Genomic DNA, 18,769 nt, shown 5'->3' with positions numbered 1-18,769 from the left:
ATGAAGTCCATGCAATGAGAGAGAGAGAGAGAGATAGGTGGGCTGGGACGAGGGGCAGTTGTTGGTGCGTTTAAAAGGAGGAGCATTAGTCCGATTTACCGCAAACAAAACCTTCTGCTCATCGCCACCCTCTATTGGTAGCATTTTGCTGGTTTATTAGCAGATACATGCGATAAGATACGCTGAATTCACATTTGAATTAGTCAAAACTAGAATTCTTCAAAAATGTTATTTTATTGATATGCGCTGCAAATAGTAGGCTATAGTTTACACTGGGCCTAGTTGTCAGTGTTACTTAGTAAATATAAGGTTTTATGTCAAACGTCCAAAATATATAAATTATAATAATAAATATTAGTTTTTTGTTCTCAAAAAATAATTAAATCAATTGAAACTTTTATTTCATATATGTCTTGATATAAACTCAAATAAAATTAAAATATTATACTAATATATTTATGCTACAGCTGTTGGGTAAAGATAAAATGAAACCACGCTAGCATACATACCGACTTGCCTTCAGTTATTCAGTTAGCTACAGTCAAACCAAAAATTATTTAGACACTAGATATCATTTTTTATATTTTTTTTACTAGTGGGTGCAGGACACTATAGTTCATTTATGTAAGTGAGGATAGCAAAATTAAGTAAACTCTGACATATTATACCCAAAAATTCTTCATACAGTGGACTACCAGTAAAACTGATACAAATTTGGGACCAAAAATTATTCAGACACTTTGACCTGACCATGTTTTGCTTAAGTGTTTTTCTTTAATTGCTAATACGACCTTTTTTACACCACAGACTGAAGACAATTAACCATTGCTTGGTAATTGGTTGACCTAAATTTGTATTATCTAACTGTGTACTTAAATTTAACAGCTGACAGCTATTCAACCTAATTCATTACCAAAGTTATCTGACATTATTAAGATGATTTTTTTCTGACACAGTTTAACTCTGAGTTCTTGTCATATTTTATTACCATTTTCTAAACTATAGCGAATAAACTGTGATAATGTGAAAAATGTTGAAGGTGTCCGAATAAATTTTGGTTTGACTGTTTATAATGAAGTTCATTTTCATCCAAAAGGTTAAACTGTGCTCCGAGGACAAGGTTATTTTTCATACATATCAGGTTGGGGCAAGTTGTCACATGTTTTTTCATTGGTAATTTTTGATTCAAATGTTATACATTTATACAATTTAGTAATAATAGGATAATCAATGGCAGTGAAAATGTTTAATAGCTTTTTACAGCCTGTACTTTAAGGTACAGAATGTGTCTACACACACAAAAGAAGTTATATGACTAACTATTATATAAATGATAAATATTCACCGTAAAAGGTGTGACAACTTGCCTCAGACTCCCCCATATCTTCTTAAACTATCTCACCAGTTAGAGAATCACAGCAGGTCCATGCACCTGATCAGTATTTTCTCATTATGCACGATAATACCTGCTTTCTGAGTTTGTCTCAAAACCACAGAGCTGCAGATCTTGTATAGCTATTGCTTTTTAAATACTTTACAGGTACAAACAGCAGAAACGTTTTTTCCCCTCCCTGAAATATGTTAAACACTGCAGGGATAGAGCTGCTCGGTGCTCTGTATGTGTTCGCTTCGTCAAATACTGAGCACTGTTCCAGCCAGCACTGTGTCAGCAGCTGGGTCGGCTCCCACTGATCGCTTGCATTAGGCTTGCTTGCCTAATGCCACTGCTAGGACAACAATGCACTTTTTATGGAGAGAAGCAAAGAGTGGGCGATGAGCCTATTAGATTATACTGGACCGCGTTGCAATGGGTACATACTGACAGATTGGGTGTAATCTCTGTCCATAACCTAAGACTTCTGAGTCTCAGATTCTTCAGTGGGACATACCGAATAAAGAGTTAGCTGTTGAAGTGGGTTTTTCCAATCTGCTTGCATCAACAAAGAGGCCTGAGTCAGATTGACAAAGTGTGAAAATATTGTTTGGTTATTTTACCTAACATTTACATAGGATGGTAGATTAAAACAAGGTAGTGTAAACTCTTTAGCCACTGTTTACCCAGCCCATGTGACATCGGTCCTTTTTTAGCCCCTCTTCTGCTTTCATCTATAGCTTGTGATCTGTGCTTCACCTGTTTCTCTCCTCCTCTCTCTCTCTGCTATGAATCTGTGTGTAATTCAGTTTGTCTTTTGATGTGTTATTAGCCTCCTATTGTCTTGATGTTCCATATCCATCTGTGTAGTAATTGTTTACTAATAAAATATTTTTTCAACACCTTTGATCACCACAGTCGGTTCTTTAATATGCATTTAAAAGGGTCAGAATGCAACAGGCAGAATCACTATGTAAATATCACATGTGTTTTATGAGGAACGTTAGATGCCTTAGGTGAATTTCCATAATGACATGAGTGACTCACCATTTTGATACGTTTCAAGTCATCTGCTCTTGTCAACCTTACTATAATGTCTTTGGTGGAAAAAACCCTTGATCGATGGTCATACACTTAATTTTTTTTTTTACAGTGCAGTGTCAGAGTTAGCTCCCATGCCCTAAACCAGATTCACAGTTATTTGCATTTATTCTGCCCATTCATGCTGCCAAGTCACAGATATGGTCAGTTTCCTGTTACTTAAAAGAATAGTTCAACCAGAAATTAAAACTTTGCTTAATATTTACTCACCCTCAGGCCATCCAAGACGTAGATGAGTATGTTTCTTCAGCAGAACAGACTTTGAGAAATTTAACATTATATCACTTGATCACCAATCGATCCTCTGCAGTGAATGGGTGCCGTCAGAATGAGAGTTTAAACAGCTGATAAAACATGACAATAATCCACAAGTAATCCACACAACTCCGGTCCATCAATCAATGTCTCGTGAAGTGAAAAGCTGTGTGCCTGTAAGAGACAAATCAATCATTAAGGCATTTTAACTTTAAATGCTTCTGACCAAAAAAACAAAAAAAAAACACTTCACACTTCAGTGAAAAGTCCATCTTCTGTTGTCCTCTCACATCTAAATCCACCAACATATTTGTTTTAGAACTGTTTTCACTTGTAAACAGTGTTTGATCTGAGCATATTTCTCTCCTGATAACTTTGTCACTGGAGAAATCAATATTATGGATTGAGGAGAGAAGTTAAAAAAAAAGTCTTGATGGATTTGTTTATTACAAACACAACGCTTTTATTAGCTGTTTGCACTCTCATTCTGATGGCACCCATTCACCGCAGAGGATCCAAGTGATGCGATTCAAAATTTCTCAAAATCAGTTTAGATGAAGAAACAATCCTACATCTTGGACAGCCCAAGGTTAATAAAAAAAATTTAAGCAAATTTTCATTTCTGGGTCAACTATTTCTTTAAGTGTCTAAATACCTCTTAAAATATTCCAGCATTAATGGAATACATGGTTAATAGCAGTTTTCCTTTCACCATTAGTTGGCTAGAAAGAGAATAGGAAGAAAGAAAGTTACAGAAGATGTTAAAATAAGAATATAGCATGAAATGGAGAGTAACAGAAGAACAAAGTAGGCCTGGTGAAATGAGGTTAAAATAAGAAACAGATGAGTGTAGATGTTTTGTGCAGTGTCTCAAACACAGACACACACTTAATGGCATATCTACAATGTGATGGAAGAATAGAAACAGGACACATACTAAATGATGCAAACTGTTGTGAACGTTGCTTTCTGAATTTGTAAAGTGGTAACAGTCAGGCGACTGATATGAAATGTTTTACGTTTTCACACATGCATTTTGCCATTCGTCCAATAGATGACATCTCTTTCTTTTCCTTTCACCTCTTTTCTTCTTTATTTTAAATTACTTTGATTTAATAGAAATAAGTGCTTACTTAAAGCAGTCATTTCGATGAGAATCCTGAATTTTTTCTCCCTTCCCAAAAGTTTTTTAATTACTTTCCATCTCTGTCTTCATAGTCAGATGGTGACATCCATTAGAAGTCAACATTATTAATGCATTTAATCATTTCTCTGCTCTAAGTTCGGCGAAATATATCAAACTGTGTGATGTTATAAATCCATTTTACAGTTCACTCACATGCTTCAGGTTAGGATTGGGACTTTAACATTTTGCTTTGCTTCTCAGTAATAAACTCTGCTTAGAGCCTAGCAGCAAATTATATCAATTTGTAGACGTAACAAAAACAAAATGACATATTTCTATCAATAAAACAAGACTATCTTTGTGAATACGAATTTAATATATAAAAGATCTCAATGACACAGCCATTATTTCCCAGCTGTCATTTCATGAAGTTATGCTTGTCAACAGCTGAGAAAAAGAGGCTGGTTCTCTTAGCCCACATACTTCAACTGAAAACATATTCATTTCTACTAGAATTGGAGTTTAACAAAAAATAAATAAATAAAATAAAATAATAAAAAGTCAAGCATATGGCTGTCTTGATCTATATTTCATATGTTCCACTGACAACAACAACAATAATTTATTTAATTAAAATGTGTTTTATCAATGATTTATTATTATTATTATTGGATCTAATGGCAATAAATACATTTTTATTACTATTGTTGTTGTTGTTGTCATTTGTAGACCTAATATTAATATGATTTTATTGAGTGGTCTTCCACACATATGTCCTTCAGCACCGAATGAAGCAATGGAACAGGAAGTGTGTTTCCTAGGATGAAAGAGATCTGGTTGAAAAGGAACCACACATGATTGATCAAGCCCAAAGCGAAACACTAGGATTTAGAGGGACCAGAGGCATAATTTAGAGAAGGTATGAATTAAAAATTATGTGGCATCCACATAATTGCAAACAAAGAGCTTATTAGCGTACTCTTCCAGCTGGGTGGTCAAATTTCCAATTTGTATGGCACCTTGCTCTCTGCGTCTAGATATAGATACACTCAAGCAAAGACTTTGACTGAGAGCAGGTAATTTTACTCAAGGACACACAGAGGTGCTCTGATTTGCCATCAAGGAGAGAGAAAAAAAATGGTCATATATATGAATTAGCAATGTATCTTCATGGAAGACACTCTGTCTCTTATTTTAGATATAATTTCATCATCTAACAATGTTTCCAATTAATTGGTATATGTTAACTCAAATACATGCATGGGGGAATCAAGCAACTGTGTGAAAACTAAACAATTGAATCCAGCAATCTCCCTCCTTGATGTTCACTCTTCTAACGTTTTTGCTTTGGCAAGAACAAATACTTCAAATCAATTTGATTGATTTCCACTATGATGTCCCCAGAAAGTGTCCATTTCTTTTTATCTTTGATGTTGTTTGATGGCCCATCCTTTGATATAACCAGTTACAGATTGCTTCATCTGTGTCTTTACAATTCACATTACGTAATAAACTTATACTTGCGATACATCAGATCACATCCATCTTAAATTCTATCTTAGTTAATGGCAGATGTTTCTGATTGAGAAAGATGAAAGTTGCCTGCAAAGGTTTCAGGAAGCACCTGCCTCTGATCCGATGCCCAGTGGAGGAATTGACTTTTGGTTCATAAAAGAAAACTGATATTCTGATATAGTGACATTCTATGGATACTTTAGAATGGCTGTCATGGCTTTCTAAGATAAAATATCTATATAAAAACTATATAAAACATCTATCAAAATCTAAGCACAACAAAAACAAATATTATAAATGAAGAATACAGACAATTACTGTAGCTGCAATAATGGGAAATCATTCTATGAACAGTCAGGTTTATTGTCTCACACGCAGTGTTTTTGCCTGTCTCTATTTCTTTTTCTTAAAGCTAATCTACTGTAGCTATTTGCACTTGTTCAGAAATTGACACCTGTTCTTTTCCTCCTACTGTGCTGAAATTAGTGAGAGGTGGTTTCTGGGTAGTTGACCTGAGGTTAAAAACATCTCTCTGTAATATGGTGTGATGCTCTCTGGATGCTTAATCCTCCTGGGCTTTGAGGGATTATTCTCTCTTTTTATCTCTCTCTGGCGCTTTCTCGTCGACTCAGTCCTCCTGTTATACAGCACATTCATCCTTTTGTTGTCTCACCTCACATGTTTCATTCAAAACATGCAAACATTATATATGGATCCGGTTTTTCTGTAAATTTACTGTTAAAAACATCCATTCTCAGACACACACACAATCAAAGTTTAGCAAGTGATTCATTTCGACGTTTCCAAAATGATCAATATTACCCAATCCACACCGCTCTTAAAACAGCTCTCATCTCTGTTAAACTTGAGCTTAATAGCCCTAATCGAGAATCCAGTTTCAATCCTATCCTCCCCAGTTCAATCTCAAACACTGTCATCTAAATCCTCTCATCATCTGCCAAACCACTTCAAGTTTTCACTATCAAGTTTATTTACAATTCTTTTTCTTCAAGAGTGCATTAAAGTATTCTGTTTCGGAAAAAGAGCCCCTTTTTTCTTTTAAACAAGCCTCCATTTTCCACCCGGCAAGTTATCAATTCCCTCATCACGTCAAAGATCTGTGGTGATTACTGTAACTCATGCCTGTCTCCCCAGTGGAGGACAAAAGACACCTATTGACACACACATCATTCACAATGTCAATATGGATGGACAGTGCTACCAGAGAAGCCCTATTATTGAACTTCTGCAGAAAGAAAGTAAGAAAGAAAGAAAGAAAGAAAGAAAAAATGTTGAATCACGGTCTGAATTTCATATTGTACTAATATTTTACAAATGTACAAGTTTTACAAGTGTCTATAACATTTAAACATTCACTACCATTTTAAAGTTTGGGGTCAGTAATTTATATTATTGGAAATTAATACTTTTTTTCAGCAAGGATGCATTAAATTGGTCAAAAATGGCAGTAAAAACGTAGCGAAACCTGAAAAAATGTTTGACGTTTCCACAAAAATAAGGACCATCATCATTATACCAAATTCATTGTTATTCAATATTTATATGAACACTAAACATTTCAAAAACAAATACCTTATTTAGAAAGGCACAAGTAGTGACTTCAAAACTAATAATAATAATTTATATAAAAAATAATGATACGAATCAAAATAATAACTTATTAAAAAAAAAAATAGTAGTAAAAGAAAATATTTGTTAGACCGATTATCTAAGCACATTATGCAGTGGTTAGTGGAGTCTATGAAATCAATGAGTTAAGTAAAAGCTTTATGAAAGCTTTTTTTTTATCATTTGTGGTGAGGGTTCGGCAAAGTTTCTGACCAATAAATAATTTTTTTTTCTCTAAAACAAAGCAAACAGACAGATTTAATGAAAAAGCTCAGACTGTTGTGCCACTAAGAAGTCTCACTGCTGTTTAACTGATTGATTGATTGATTGATTTCTGTGTTTCTTTCTTTCTTTTTTGATAATTTTTTAAGTTATACAAGACACAGCAACTTGTCATTACAACAGCAGATAATGGTTTCACTGTACACCTTAAATTCATATAGATGGAAACCACACATTTTATGAGAACATGGACAAAGTTACACACAAAAATTAGTGGAGATATTGATTTGGAGAGTAGTACACTACTGCACTGAAGTGCTTTTCCACAAACCAGCACAGACACTCGTCCGTGGGGACTCCACAATCCAGGCTCTATTCTAAGAGTATCTTATTGTCTTTGGTTTCTCTATATTAGGAAAGGATACATTACCTCTGACCAAAGTCAAGCCAAGGACAGACAGCGGGCGGCAGAGCACTAGCAGGAACAGAAACCAGCATTTGCCCCCCAGACAAGAAAGGGATGGTGGGGGAGCTGTCCCTTGACGGCTCTCAATTAGACAGTTCACCTGGAGGAAAGACAAGTAAGACAGGCAGATGGAAATAGAAAGGTAAGGGAAATGCACAGGGGTGATGTCACTTTACTAGAGTCGAATAGGTGACCTGTTTCGGGGAAATACAATACTGACCGGCATGTGAAGGTTTCTGTATAGAACACTGAGAACAAAATCAATTGCATTACCACATTTTATGACGACATATCTCTAAAAATACTCCAGATAACTGCCGAGTGAATCATTTTCAATATCTAAATTCGAATGTGACCTTTGTTTTTTTTTTTTACTGTTCACAGAAAGTTCAGTTAATAGGCTGATGATACTAATCTCATGTGACTTCTGCTTTCTTTACACACAGACCTGTGCTATATTGATTTAAAAAAGTGTACGTTAGTCTATATTTTTATCATTACATCTTGTAGCAGGCAGATTGAGACACTTGTGGCCACTTAAACTTTGCCCTAGGTTCAGATAGAGGACAAACAGCCCTGAAGGAGAGGATGCCGGGGAAGAACAAGTCTAGCATAATAAATTACAGTGAGGTACATTGTGCAGCAAGCACTTGGTCTTAAATATAGCACCTCAAAATGGATATGATTAATAAATGAAGAGCCTGATGCTGTTTCCATGCTTTTTGACGTCATTTGACAGAATGACGAACATTACAAGAAGTCTTAGTTGCCAACACACATTTTCCCTATTGTTTTTATACTGAGCCAATGATATTTTCCCACTTAACTTTAAAACTAAGTTGTATAGAAACGTTTTAGCTTTGTACATTTACATTATGGCATTATTTAATGTGTTTAATGAGCCATTTACTTTATAGGGCCGTAATAGGGACCACAATGTCATCACACAGACAACTAACAAATAAAAAAATGCCTTACAATATACATTTGCTTAGGCATAAATTAATAATAAAAATACACCCAATAAATTAATCATAAATAAATATAGTAAAATAAATTATAAACTAACTTTAGACTTTTTTAAACAGATTAAACTTCTATAATTGCTTTCATCATCACATGGTCTTGTAGGAACAAATAATGGTCCAGTTTTCAAAATAACAATAAAAGATGTACGAAAAATGAAAGAAAATGTCATGCAGCAGTGTTTTTAGTCTATCACACAAACCAATATCCCTATATTACTCAATTTCATACGCTCTTAAAAACACAAAGCACTCGCCTAAGGAGAATTCCTGAAATAGAAATAAACATTCACAGAAACACTTTGTTCATTTAAATGTTTAAATGTATTACAATAACATGCTGTTATAAAACCCTGGAGGAAGTAATGAATGACAATCTTAATATGCCTGCAATATTCAGTCTGCACAATCTGTTTATGTTATTGCATGTTTGGCCAGCATCCTTCTCATGTCAAACTAAAAGTTCAGAGAAACCGAGAGGGATGAACCGGTCCATATGTAACATTTGGGCTGATCTAGTCAGAATTTTCTGAGAATTATTAATCTCTTATTCTGCTCCGTTAAAAAAAAAGTAAGCAGAGGATATGTAATATTGTATTGCCTAATGTTACAATCACATGCTTAAACACACAGCGAAACATGCACACTAATAATGCATCTGATGTATTTACAATTCATACAATACTATCAGTTCTTTGTGCAATTTATATAGAAATTATATAATACTTACAATCTATCAGTGTATTAAATATTCATATTCAGTCACCAATTATATATGTTTCATCTGTACAGCCATTAAAAATTCATTGACAGCTGTCAGGAGGTGGTTTGAATCATAGCACGCCTCCTGTTACCACACTGGCTACATAGGTTTACTGAGTTTTGTTTCCTCAGCGACAAATCTCAAATCCCAGTATTAACCAATTCAATCTATAATAAGTCTTTAATAAAAGTGGCACACTGGAGCACAGCTTTCACAGCCTCAGCATGACTGTTAGTTATGATGGAGCCAGGTAGATACTGGAAGCGGAGTCTGGAGTCTTCTGACATTTGTCCCAAAGTCTCTCTAATCCTCAACCTAGTCACACTATGAGAAAATTCATCATTTAATCCCTGCTGCTGGAAATAACTGTGACCTCACTGCAGAACCTTGCATTATCTGCAAAAAAAATAAAATAATATATATATGAAAATGGTTTTCAAAAGTGGCTGCATCTCTAAGGACGTCACATCTTTACAGTAAGGTTATGCAAATTATTTGGTCTATTGTTTTAATAAAAGGTATAGGATAAAATACACCACACATTTGATTCTTTGGTAACACTTTACAATAGGATTAAATTAATTAACATTAGTTACTGAATTAGGCATCATGAATAAACTTTGAGGTGCCTTTCTAGGTGTGTGCAATTTGAAAATCTAAAGCTGAATTCTAGTCTTTAAAAACATGCGTGCATCAGCCAAAATTGGCCAGAAACTTGAAATGCAAGCCCTGCACCAGTGCATCAGTACAATATAATAAAATGCAACTTTTTTTACCCTTTAATAAATCCACTGTAAATTGGTTGTGGATTTTTCACTCTGGTCTTAGATACAGCCAGAGTCCCACCAATCAGAAGGACTAGCAAAGCCGGGTGCTGATAAATCCAAATAATACCTCTCTTCCACCACTGCCACTTTTCTCTACACACCAAACCTGACTGGACAAGTAGAGGCCCTGTAGGCAGACAATGAGTTTTTATGTGTTTGGACAGTCCTCTGTCCTCTTAGAAAATCACTGTACTCTGGCATTGCATTGGGTGGAAAGAAAGAAAGAGAGAGATAGCGAGAAAGAAAGATATACAGTGGGTACGGAAAGTATTCAGACCCCCTTAAATTTTTCACTCTTTGTTATATTGCAGCCATTTGCTAAAATCATTTAAGTTAATTTACCCACTGTATATATATATATATATATATATATATATATATATATAGAGAGAGAGAGAGAGAGAGAGAGAAATGTGCCATCATACAAGGTCTGTTTGTAATGCATGCAAACTGAGTGTGCAGTCACAAATAATAATGTGATGTCACAGTAAACACTATTTGTGCACAGGCCTACTGAGGTGACATTCAAAATGCAGTTTTTGCATGAAAAAAAAGAAAGACAGAAAGCATTCACATGACCATGTCTCCAAAACTAATCAACATTTAGCTTAGGGTAAAATACTGAAGAGTAACAATTCAGAGATGTTGTAAGTATTGTTTTCTCTAAGTGATCTGGGGTTTTTCAGCTGCATACAGATGGTGGTGTCAGAATAACAGCCAAACTGATTCAGAATGTCATAAGACAAAGAATCTTCTCTGTTCTCCAGATGACAAAAAAGAACTTGCAGTCCTAAAAGCACAGGGGATACATGATTTGTGCAAACAATCTCTTCGAAACCACTTCTAATGCAGGTGATTACACAATTTCAAAATAATTTAAAATATAATTAATATTATTATTAATATATTATATTATTATTACAAATTTAATAGCCTACTTGCAATTGAAATGACAACTTTTCAAATGTTAATTTTATTGTAATATTAAAAGGAAATAATGATTTTTTCGTAATATTATACTGTGTTACGATTTGTAATTTTTTTTTATTTTATTTTTTTAGAACATTTAGGATTACTTTATTTGTCCCTAGGGAAATTTGTCTTGGACATAAGGGCTGCCACATACAAGAATACATAGAATTATAATAACAACACAACAATTTACAAAAACATTTACAAAACGTCAACCATTTTGAATCCAAAATTTTCATTGTGGTCTCAGATTTTGTAAGAAAGAAATAAAATACACAGACATACAGTACAGTATCATAAATGAAAGTTAATGGTGAATCTGGCAACACCTTAGTATAGGGACCAATTCTCACTATTAACTGCTTATTTAGTATGCAGATTACTAGCATATAGGCTATTAGTATTAAAAAGCACATATTCTGCATGACCATATTCTACATCCCTAATCATATCCAATACCTAAACTTAACAACTACCTTACAAAGCAGTAATTTGGAGTTTAAGGCAAAAGTTGTAGTTACTGTAATTAATAGCCAGAACTAGACCTTAAATAAAGTGTGACCATGAATCTTTACAAACGACAATAGAAACTTTGAGAGTAGAAAGAGATAGCAATAATAAAGCAAATAAATACATAAGTGACTGTGAACAACTAAAGTACATCACAAGTGGGGAATATTCTGCAGATACAATATTTATAATTTAAAGATATAATTCATTATATTTGAATTGTAAACAAAGTCAAACTTTAAGTGTGACTGGCATTTCAGTGCTCTTGTATTGTGACAAAAGCCTCTGAACATTTTAGGTTCAAGCCAAGCAAAGACATGATTCTTAAATTTTAATGAAAGCTGAGTGCTTACGAAAAAAAAAAAATTATTACAATAAATTCCCCAACATTCTTTTTGGAAAAACTCAAATCTATAATTCATTACCCCAAACTCTGAGATTCACAAATGGGAGAGGCTTCCAAACTTGCTGAGCGATCAAGTTGAGGGGAGGAGATTTAAAAGATTTAAAGCTGGACCTCAGGAGATCCAAGGGTTGCTATGAGCTCTTCTGTCCTACATGATGACATCCATTATGCTGCAGGAGCACAACAGACATAACAGCACTTCCTCTTAAGCACTGCAATGGAGGAAGTGTGAGCCTAGTGATCACTATATCACAAACATCTGACAGCACTTGCAAGAAGCAAGAATGTGACCAGATGAACAGTTCCCATTCTCAGTCACAAACATGCCTTTTCGATTAGTGACCTAGAATTAGTGCAGATTGTTATACATAAATAACAATAATAATAATTAAAATTATATTACAAACCTTTGTTTACACCGTGTTTTAAAATCGTAAAGGAATAGTTTACGACCCAAAAATGTTATTTTGCTAAAACTTTTTAAAGATGTGAGTTTGTTTGTTCATCAGAACAGATTTGGAGAATAGCATTACATGCTCATCAAGCAAATAGCTTTTCACTTAACAAGACATTAACTGATGGACTAGTCATGTGGATTACTTGTGATGTTTTTATGAGTTATTTAGACTCTCATTCTGGCAGCACCCATTTACTGCAGCGGATTCACCGGTGAGCAAGATATGTTATACATATATACTCCATATATCACAGGCCAACCATTATGCTGCAGTGACTGTTAAAAATAATTAATCGCAAATCCATTGGGACCAAAGTTTAGTAGAAATTTGCTGCTCTCAGCATCTGAGTTTCAGTGACAGCCATGAGTTTCAGCTCTTTTTATGGTTTGTGTCCTCTTGTTCAGCACATCATCAATTATAAACAGCGTGGGGTAATCATGAGGGACATTTTAATACGAAACATCATTCAAAAAAGAAAAAAAACTTTGTTCTTGGCCAAAAGCTGCTGTATTTTTAATTGTGCGTTATGTAAAAAAAAAATGAAACCAACTCATGGGAGAAGCAGAGAGTAGTTGACAGTGTTTTGGACCTCAAAACCGAGTAAAAGCAGACAGATCATGCAACAGATGGACACACATATCACGGCTCGGCTGGCATAAGCATGAACATTCTACATGGTTAAAACTGTCCAAAAATGCACAACTGCTCTTGCATTCCTACATTGCCTTATCTGACAGCATAGAGCTCCAGTTATATTCTCAGGAAACTGGCCCATCTCTGATAAGATCAATTCCCATGAGCCAGTCCAAACAGGCTCTTGGCTGGGACCTCCAAACCAAGAACATCATCCAAAACAGGGCAGATTCAAATTCACAAGCCCGCAAACATATGCTGACAAGTCAGACGGGCTTTTATTGGACGCCATGGTGGCACATATGAGCCCAGACAGAATTTCAAAATAAAAGTGTGCCGATAAATGAGATACTTAGCTTGTTCCAAGATATCACAACTACACAGTTCTTGTGAATGGCTGAACATCTCCTATCCTCCACAAACACTAGCCGAATATGCGCTGATTTCAAAGCGTACGACCTAATAAGCTCCCCGTGTTAAATGAACTGCAGAACACTACAGTCCTGAGACCTGCTGATGAAAATACCACTATATAAGTGAGTAGTCACGGCAAGTTGTCTATGACTCATAAAAACACATCTAGGGGTTATTACAGATCTGACTTCATTGAAGCATAATTATGTTTTTGACAAACATGGCTGGCTTCTTGCTATAGAAATGTAACCATGGAAACTGTGAATGTGTGTTGAGGGGCATTGAGTGTCCAGCTTCCCATGGTGAGCGCTGAGGCATGCTGGGTAGTGGGTTTTGTTCCGACATTGCTAGTGATGAACTGCCCACACGTTCTTCTAGCTCAAAGTTCTTCTAGATACAACAGCATATTTAGAGCTAAAGCAAATGGGTGAGGAAATTATGAAAACTGGAGATGCACAAATTGAGTAGACTAATTTGATGCCATATGTGATGTAGAAGAGGATAGAGAAACATCACAAGTTGGTGCTGCCACCTAGTGTACAATAATGTAACTTTGAATCTTAGCATGTAGTGATTAAAGGTACAACATGTTCCTGGATCCAACATCCTTGTTGATCCAGGAACATCATTCCAATCAACCAATCAGAATTGAGAGATAACTTTTCAGGAAATGTCAGTTTTGGCTTACAATCAGGGCTAGGTGCTTCTACACCTTTGTTAATCAGCTGTCATTTCTCTCTGATTTTAGGAATAAATTATGGGTAAGGTTAGGTTTCGGGGTAGGGATTGGGTTAAGTCTGTATTTTTAGACAGTAATGTTGATCCAGGATCAACAAAAGATATTGATCCAGGAACATGTCTTACTTGGCAAAATCACGGCAACCAGTGATTAAACACGGGAGTGTGTATTTGCTTTCAGTGACCAGTGAGTCAGTATTTTATCACATTTGTACAATTTTATGTTTCTTTGTGACTAAATTAGCAAGTGAGTCTGTCTTGGAAATGAAATGTTTAATCAAAGATGAGATAATTTTTTACTTGTTTTCAATGTTGGTTTGCTAACTGCTGTATGTTATTTAACCAGCCTGGGAGAGTTAGTGAGTTAAGACATTTTTCAGAGAGACAACAAAGTTTGCTCTCTCTCAGGTGAGGTTGCTGGCCCATTTTGTGGAGGAATTGCGGCGCAGAACTGCAGAAGTGGGAAAATACAGCCTCATCACATTTCCTGGCTCTGCTAGAGAAGATGTGACTAATTAAACTGACTCCAGATCAGTCACCATGACAAAACGTCTCAGTTGGGCTGACCCATTTTTCCTCTCAGCTAGTACACTCCCATGTTATACACAAGAGGGAAACCCCCATCAACAAACAATCACATAGTTCTGCAGGCCTATGAATTCAGCACCATACAACCGTGCTGCGAAACAACAACTCACCATTTTATGTATTTTTAAGGCCACTGATTAAGCACCAAGCTGCAAATGACAAAAACGTTGTCTGAAGTCACATGCTTTCTTACAGATTCAAACTGGAGCGACAAGTTGGAAGACTCACAAGCTGGAAGATTCACATTCAACTTCACATTTCTTTAGTATCTATCACTGAGCTTTGTGCTAGTTTAATCAAATAGTTTCATTAACAGCTTAAGGGAAGATCTGGATCACTAGTTAGACCAGTTTAGTGGGTGGAGCTTCTTGTAACATGAACAAAAGCTGATGAGACACCTGATAACCTAAAATCACATTATTCCCATTCAGATCATTCCTAAACCTGTTTCTCCTTTGTATTTTGGAAACTTGCTGTATGTTGTGTATCAGGTTTCTGTGTCTTTTCTAGGTCTTAATATTTATCTTATTATTATTGGAATGTGTTAATTGTATGCAGTTTTCAATCATTTGATCAGTCGAGAGAAGTGGGTGAATTCATTTCATAGAATGTTTTAGACTGAAAAATAGAATGACTTACATAGAATGTATAATGAAAAAGAACAAAAATGTTTTGAATAAAGATGTCACATGTTTTATTGTTAAAGCTATTAGATTTCAGTAAATTTTACTGCATTTTCAGTTTGAATCTATCTGAACCTACAGAGGTAGATGATAGTCATCACATTCCTAAAACCAGTTTATAATCCTGTCAAACAACTTCAAAGTACTTCCACATTTGTATTGCACAAAATGAAACATTAATCCAATGGTTAAGACTGAAACATGAACACTATACTATCATTTCGTCATATGTTATACAAGGAAATCTTCAATAGACTGGAACTTCAAAGTAAAAAGAGGCTACACCGTAGGAATGAGGAACAGAACTTTCTGGATCTGCAAGTCCTCAGGGTGCACGAACCCAAACTTCATTGTGCCTGTTGATCAAATCCCATGGTGCATCATATCCAGCTGCATCGAACCTGTTTTCAACAAACTCCTTTCCTGCAGCTCTGAGGTCCTCCCTAAGCTGCTGCACATTCTCCAAGGCATCTTCATCAGATGCAAAACCACCAAACGACCTGTAATGACCAGCAAAGAGAGAATGTTTAAATGAAAAAGAGTCAAACAGACAGTTTTTGACTGTCATCCTTTCCTAAAATATCTAACCTGACGTAGACAGTACCGCCTGGTATGACTGTTTTTCTGATGGTATTATCATTGGGCTCAGGAATGTCCGTGTCAGACTGAAAGACGGAAATGGACACCTTTTGCTCCCCCATACCATCAGCTTCCTTCACTGAGACCAGCACAGGCCTGGTCATAGCAATCTCCTTATCTGAGAAGTCAAATTATGATACACTATGAGTATAAAATGACTTTATTAAAATGTGATTACCATACTGGAATGTTTATTAACAAAATCTAATGTGATCTGATAAAAACCATGAATTTAAAAATAGGGTTTCATTTGATAACATTAGTTAATATGAACTAACAATGAACAACACTTCTACAGCATTTCTTAATCTAAATGTTAATTTTTACATCTACTAAAACACTTTTAAATCAAAAGTTGTATCTGTTAATGCACTGTGAACTAACATGAACAAACAATGGACAATCTGTATAAACTAACATTAAGAAAGGTTAATACATTCTCTATTAATGTACAGTATTAACCATAGTTAGTGTGCAATAACTAATGTTAACAAATAGGAGCTTATTGTAAAGTATTACCAGTGTAGCTTACTTACTTTCACTGTTTTGACCTTGATTGAAATAATACAGTTTCCAAAATCCATCCTTTAAATCACTCTTAATGGCACTCGCAACATCAGTCGTAATCCAATGGCTCACTTCGTAGTTACGCTCCTCAAATCCCTTTTTATGTATTATTAACACAATGATATAAATATTTTACATAGAGAAGACTATATTTAAAATATCCCAAATGACAAAACAAAAACCGTTGGCCTACCTCATACTGTTGTACCACAGTGTACACAGGACACTCATGTCCATGACAGAACCAAGGTGCTTCCCAACATTCTGTACTTGGGAAACATACAAGTCCAACCAGGAGACACAAAGCGGAAAGCAGAGTCCTTGCCATTGCACTGCAAGATGAAAAATGTTGTCACAGGTTGTTTGTGTACGGTGTGCTCCTCATCCTGTAGACACACCCCTCAACACTTCACAGAACTCTCCCTCCCATCGCCAATAAACTACCATCTAGTATGACACCAGGAAAACAATTAATCTGCTACATTACAATACAGATTTTCTTTCTTCCACAAAACACAAAGCGGAAATGTGAAAGAGTAGATCTTTTCCATGCAATTAAAAAGGATATACTATAAACTCCAGGGAAGCATTATAAAGCACTATGACAGATATTTAATGAATAATGACTTGTTTAAACCCAGCAGCACTGATCTATTAACTATCAGCATTGTATCCTTGAGCAAAGCATTTCATCATTAGTAACACCAGTAATAAGTGTACTGTAAATTGCTTTGAATAAAAGTGTCAGTTAAATGACTAATGAGTCATTATTAAATTGACTAAACTGGCAAAGTTAGGGGTTGCTTAATGTCTGGTGTCAGCTGGAATCACCGGAGTTACATAAATGAAGGAAAAAAGTGGAACATTTCCACATAAATAAATTGGCTCTTTAATGCAAAATAAAACTGGTAGGCTGAACAGGAGCTCAACCGGTACGAGCCTATAATTCACTCGAAAGTGATCCATGCAGAGTTCCTCCAGCACTATTCATAAACAAAGCAGAATTCTAGAGGAAGCAGCTCAGCACACTCACCACATATCCCTTCATAAGCTATCATGACGTTTAAATGTTGGCTGCGGCTCAGGTGAGATGTCTAAATTGCTTTCATTTTCACTTTTAGAGGAAGGTTTACAAGAAATAGATGTTCAAAATGTGCACGGATGCAATTTATTAACAGGTAAGAAAAGTTTGTGTGAGGTATAAGGTAATGTGAATTGTCCTTACAAAAATGCCTCTGCTTGCAGAACCAATTAATCTGAACAATCTGAGATGACAGCCTGTCTTCTGACCCACATCTTAGACAATACCTGTTCAAATTAGCAACTCATTTTCCAAAACAGTGTTATGTTCTGTAAACTGACCTCTGTGTTGTGACACTTGCTTGACAGACCCACCTACACAGATCTTCAAAGATTCAAACCGTCATTCCAAACAGTTTATCCCAAACGGCTTTTTCCTGTTTGTAAACACATAAAATGAGTCCAGTGCCAGTGTGCACTACATTAAAGAGTACTAGAGTGTACTAAAATATTTATAATCAATAATATTGTTAAATTATATTATATTATATTATAAATACATAACACATTTTAACAAAGTTTATCCTTAAATAATAAAATTTTAATAGCCCCCTTCAGGACTATCTCTCCAGTCTAATAGTTCAAATTTAATAATAATAATAATAATAATAATAATAATAATAATAATAATAATAATAATAATAATAATAATAATAATAATAATAATAATAATAATAATAATAATAATAATAATAATAATAATAATAATAATAATAATAATAATAATAATAATAATAATAATAATAATAATAATAATAATAATAATAATAATAATAATAA

At 35.0% G+C, this 18,769-nt stretch overlaps 1 protein-coding gene across 1 annotated transcript; it reads right to left on the bottom strand.

The window, feature by feature from the left end:
* Positions 1 to 15,696: 15,696 nt before the first annotated feature.
* LOC107718843 (heme-binding protein 2-like) lies at positions 15,697 to 18,349 on the bottom strand. Its single transcript, XM_016526086.1, has 5 exons — positions 18,272 to 18,349; positions 17,103 to 17,241; positions 16,879 to 17,005; positions 16,292 to 16,460; positions 15,697 to 16,203 (listed from the first exon to the last, which is right to left on the bottom strand). Exons 2-5 carry the CDS (start codon positions 17,235 to 17,237, stop codon positions 16,029 to 16,031), a joined length of 606 nt encoding a protein of 201 aa, XP_016381572.1. The 5' UTR covers positions 17,238 to 17,241; positions 18,272 to 18,349; the 3' UTR covers positions 15,697 to 16,028.
* Between the last annotated feature and the right edge of the window lie 420 nt (positions 18,350 to 18,769).

This window comes from Sinocyclocheilus rhinocerous, unplaced genomic scaffold (assembly GCF_001515625.1).
Source record: "Sinocyclocheilus rhinocerous isolate Xijiao unplaced genomic scaffold, SAMN03320098_v1.1 scaffold3288, whole genome shotgun sequence".
In the NCBI taxonomy this organism is placed as follows: Eukaryota; Metazoa; Chordata; class Actinopteri; order Cypriniformes; family Cyprinidae; genus Sinocyclocheilus; species Sinocyclocheilus rhinocerous.
The sequence above is the reverse complement of the archived record's forward strand: the minus strand, read 5'-3'. Positions and strand labels throughout refer to the sequence as shown.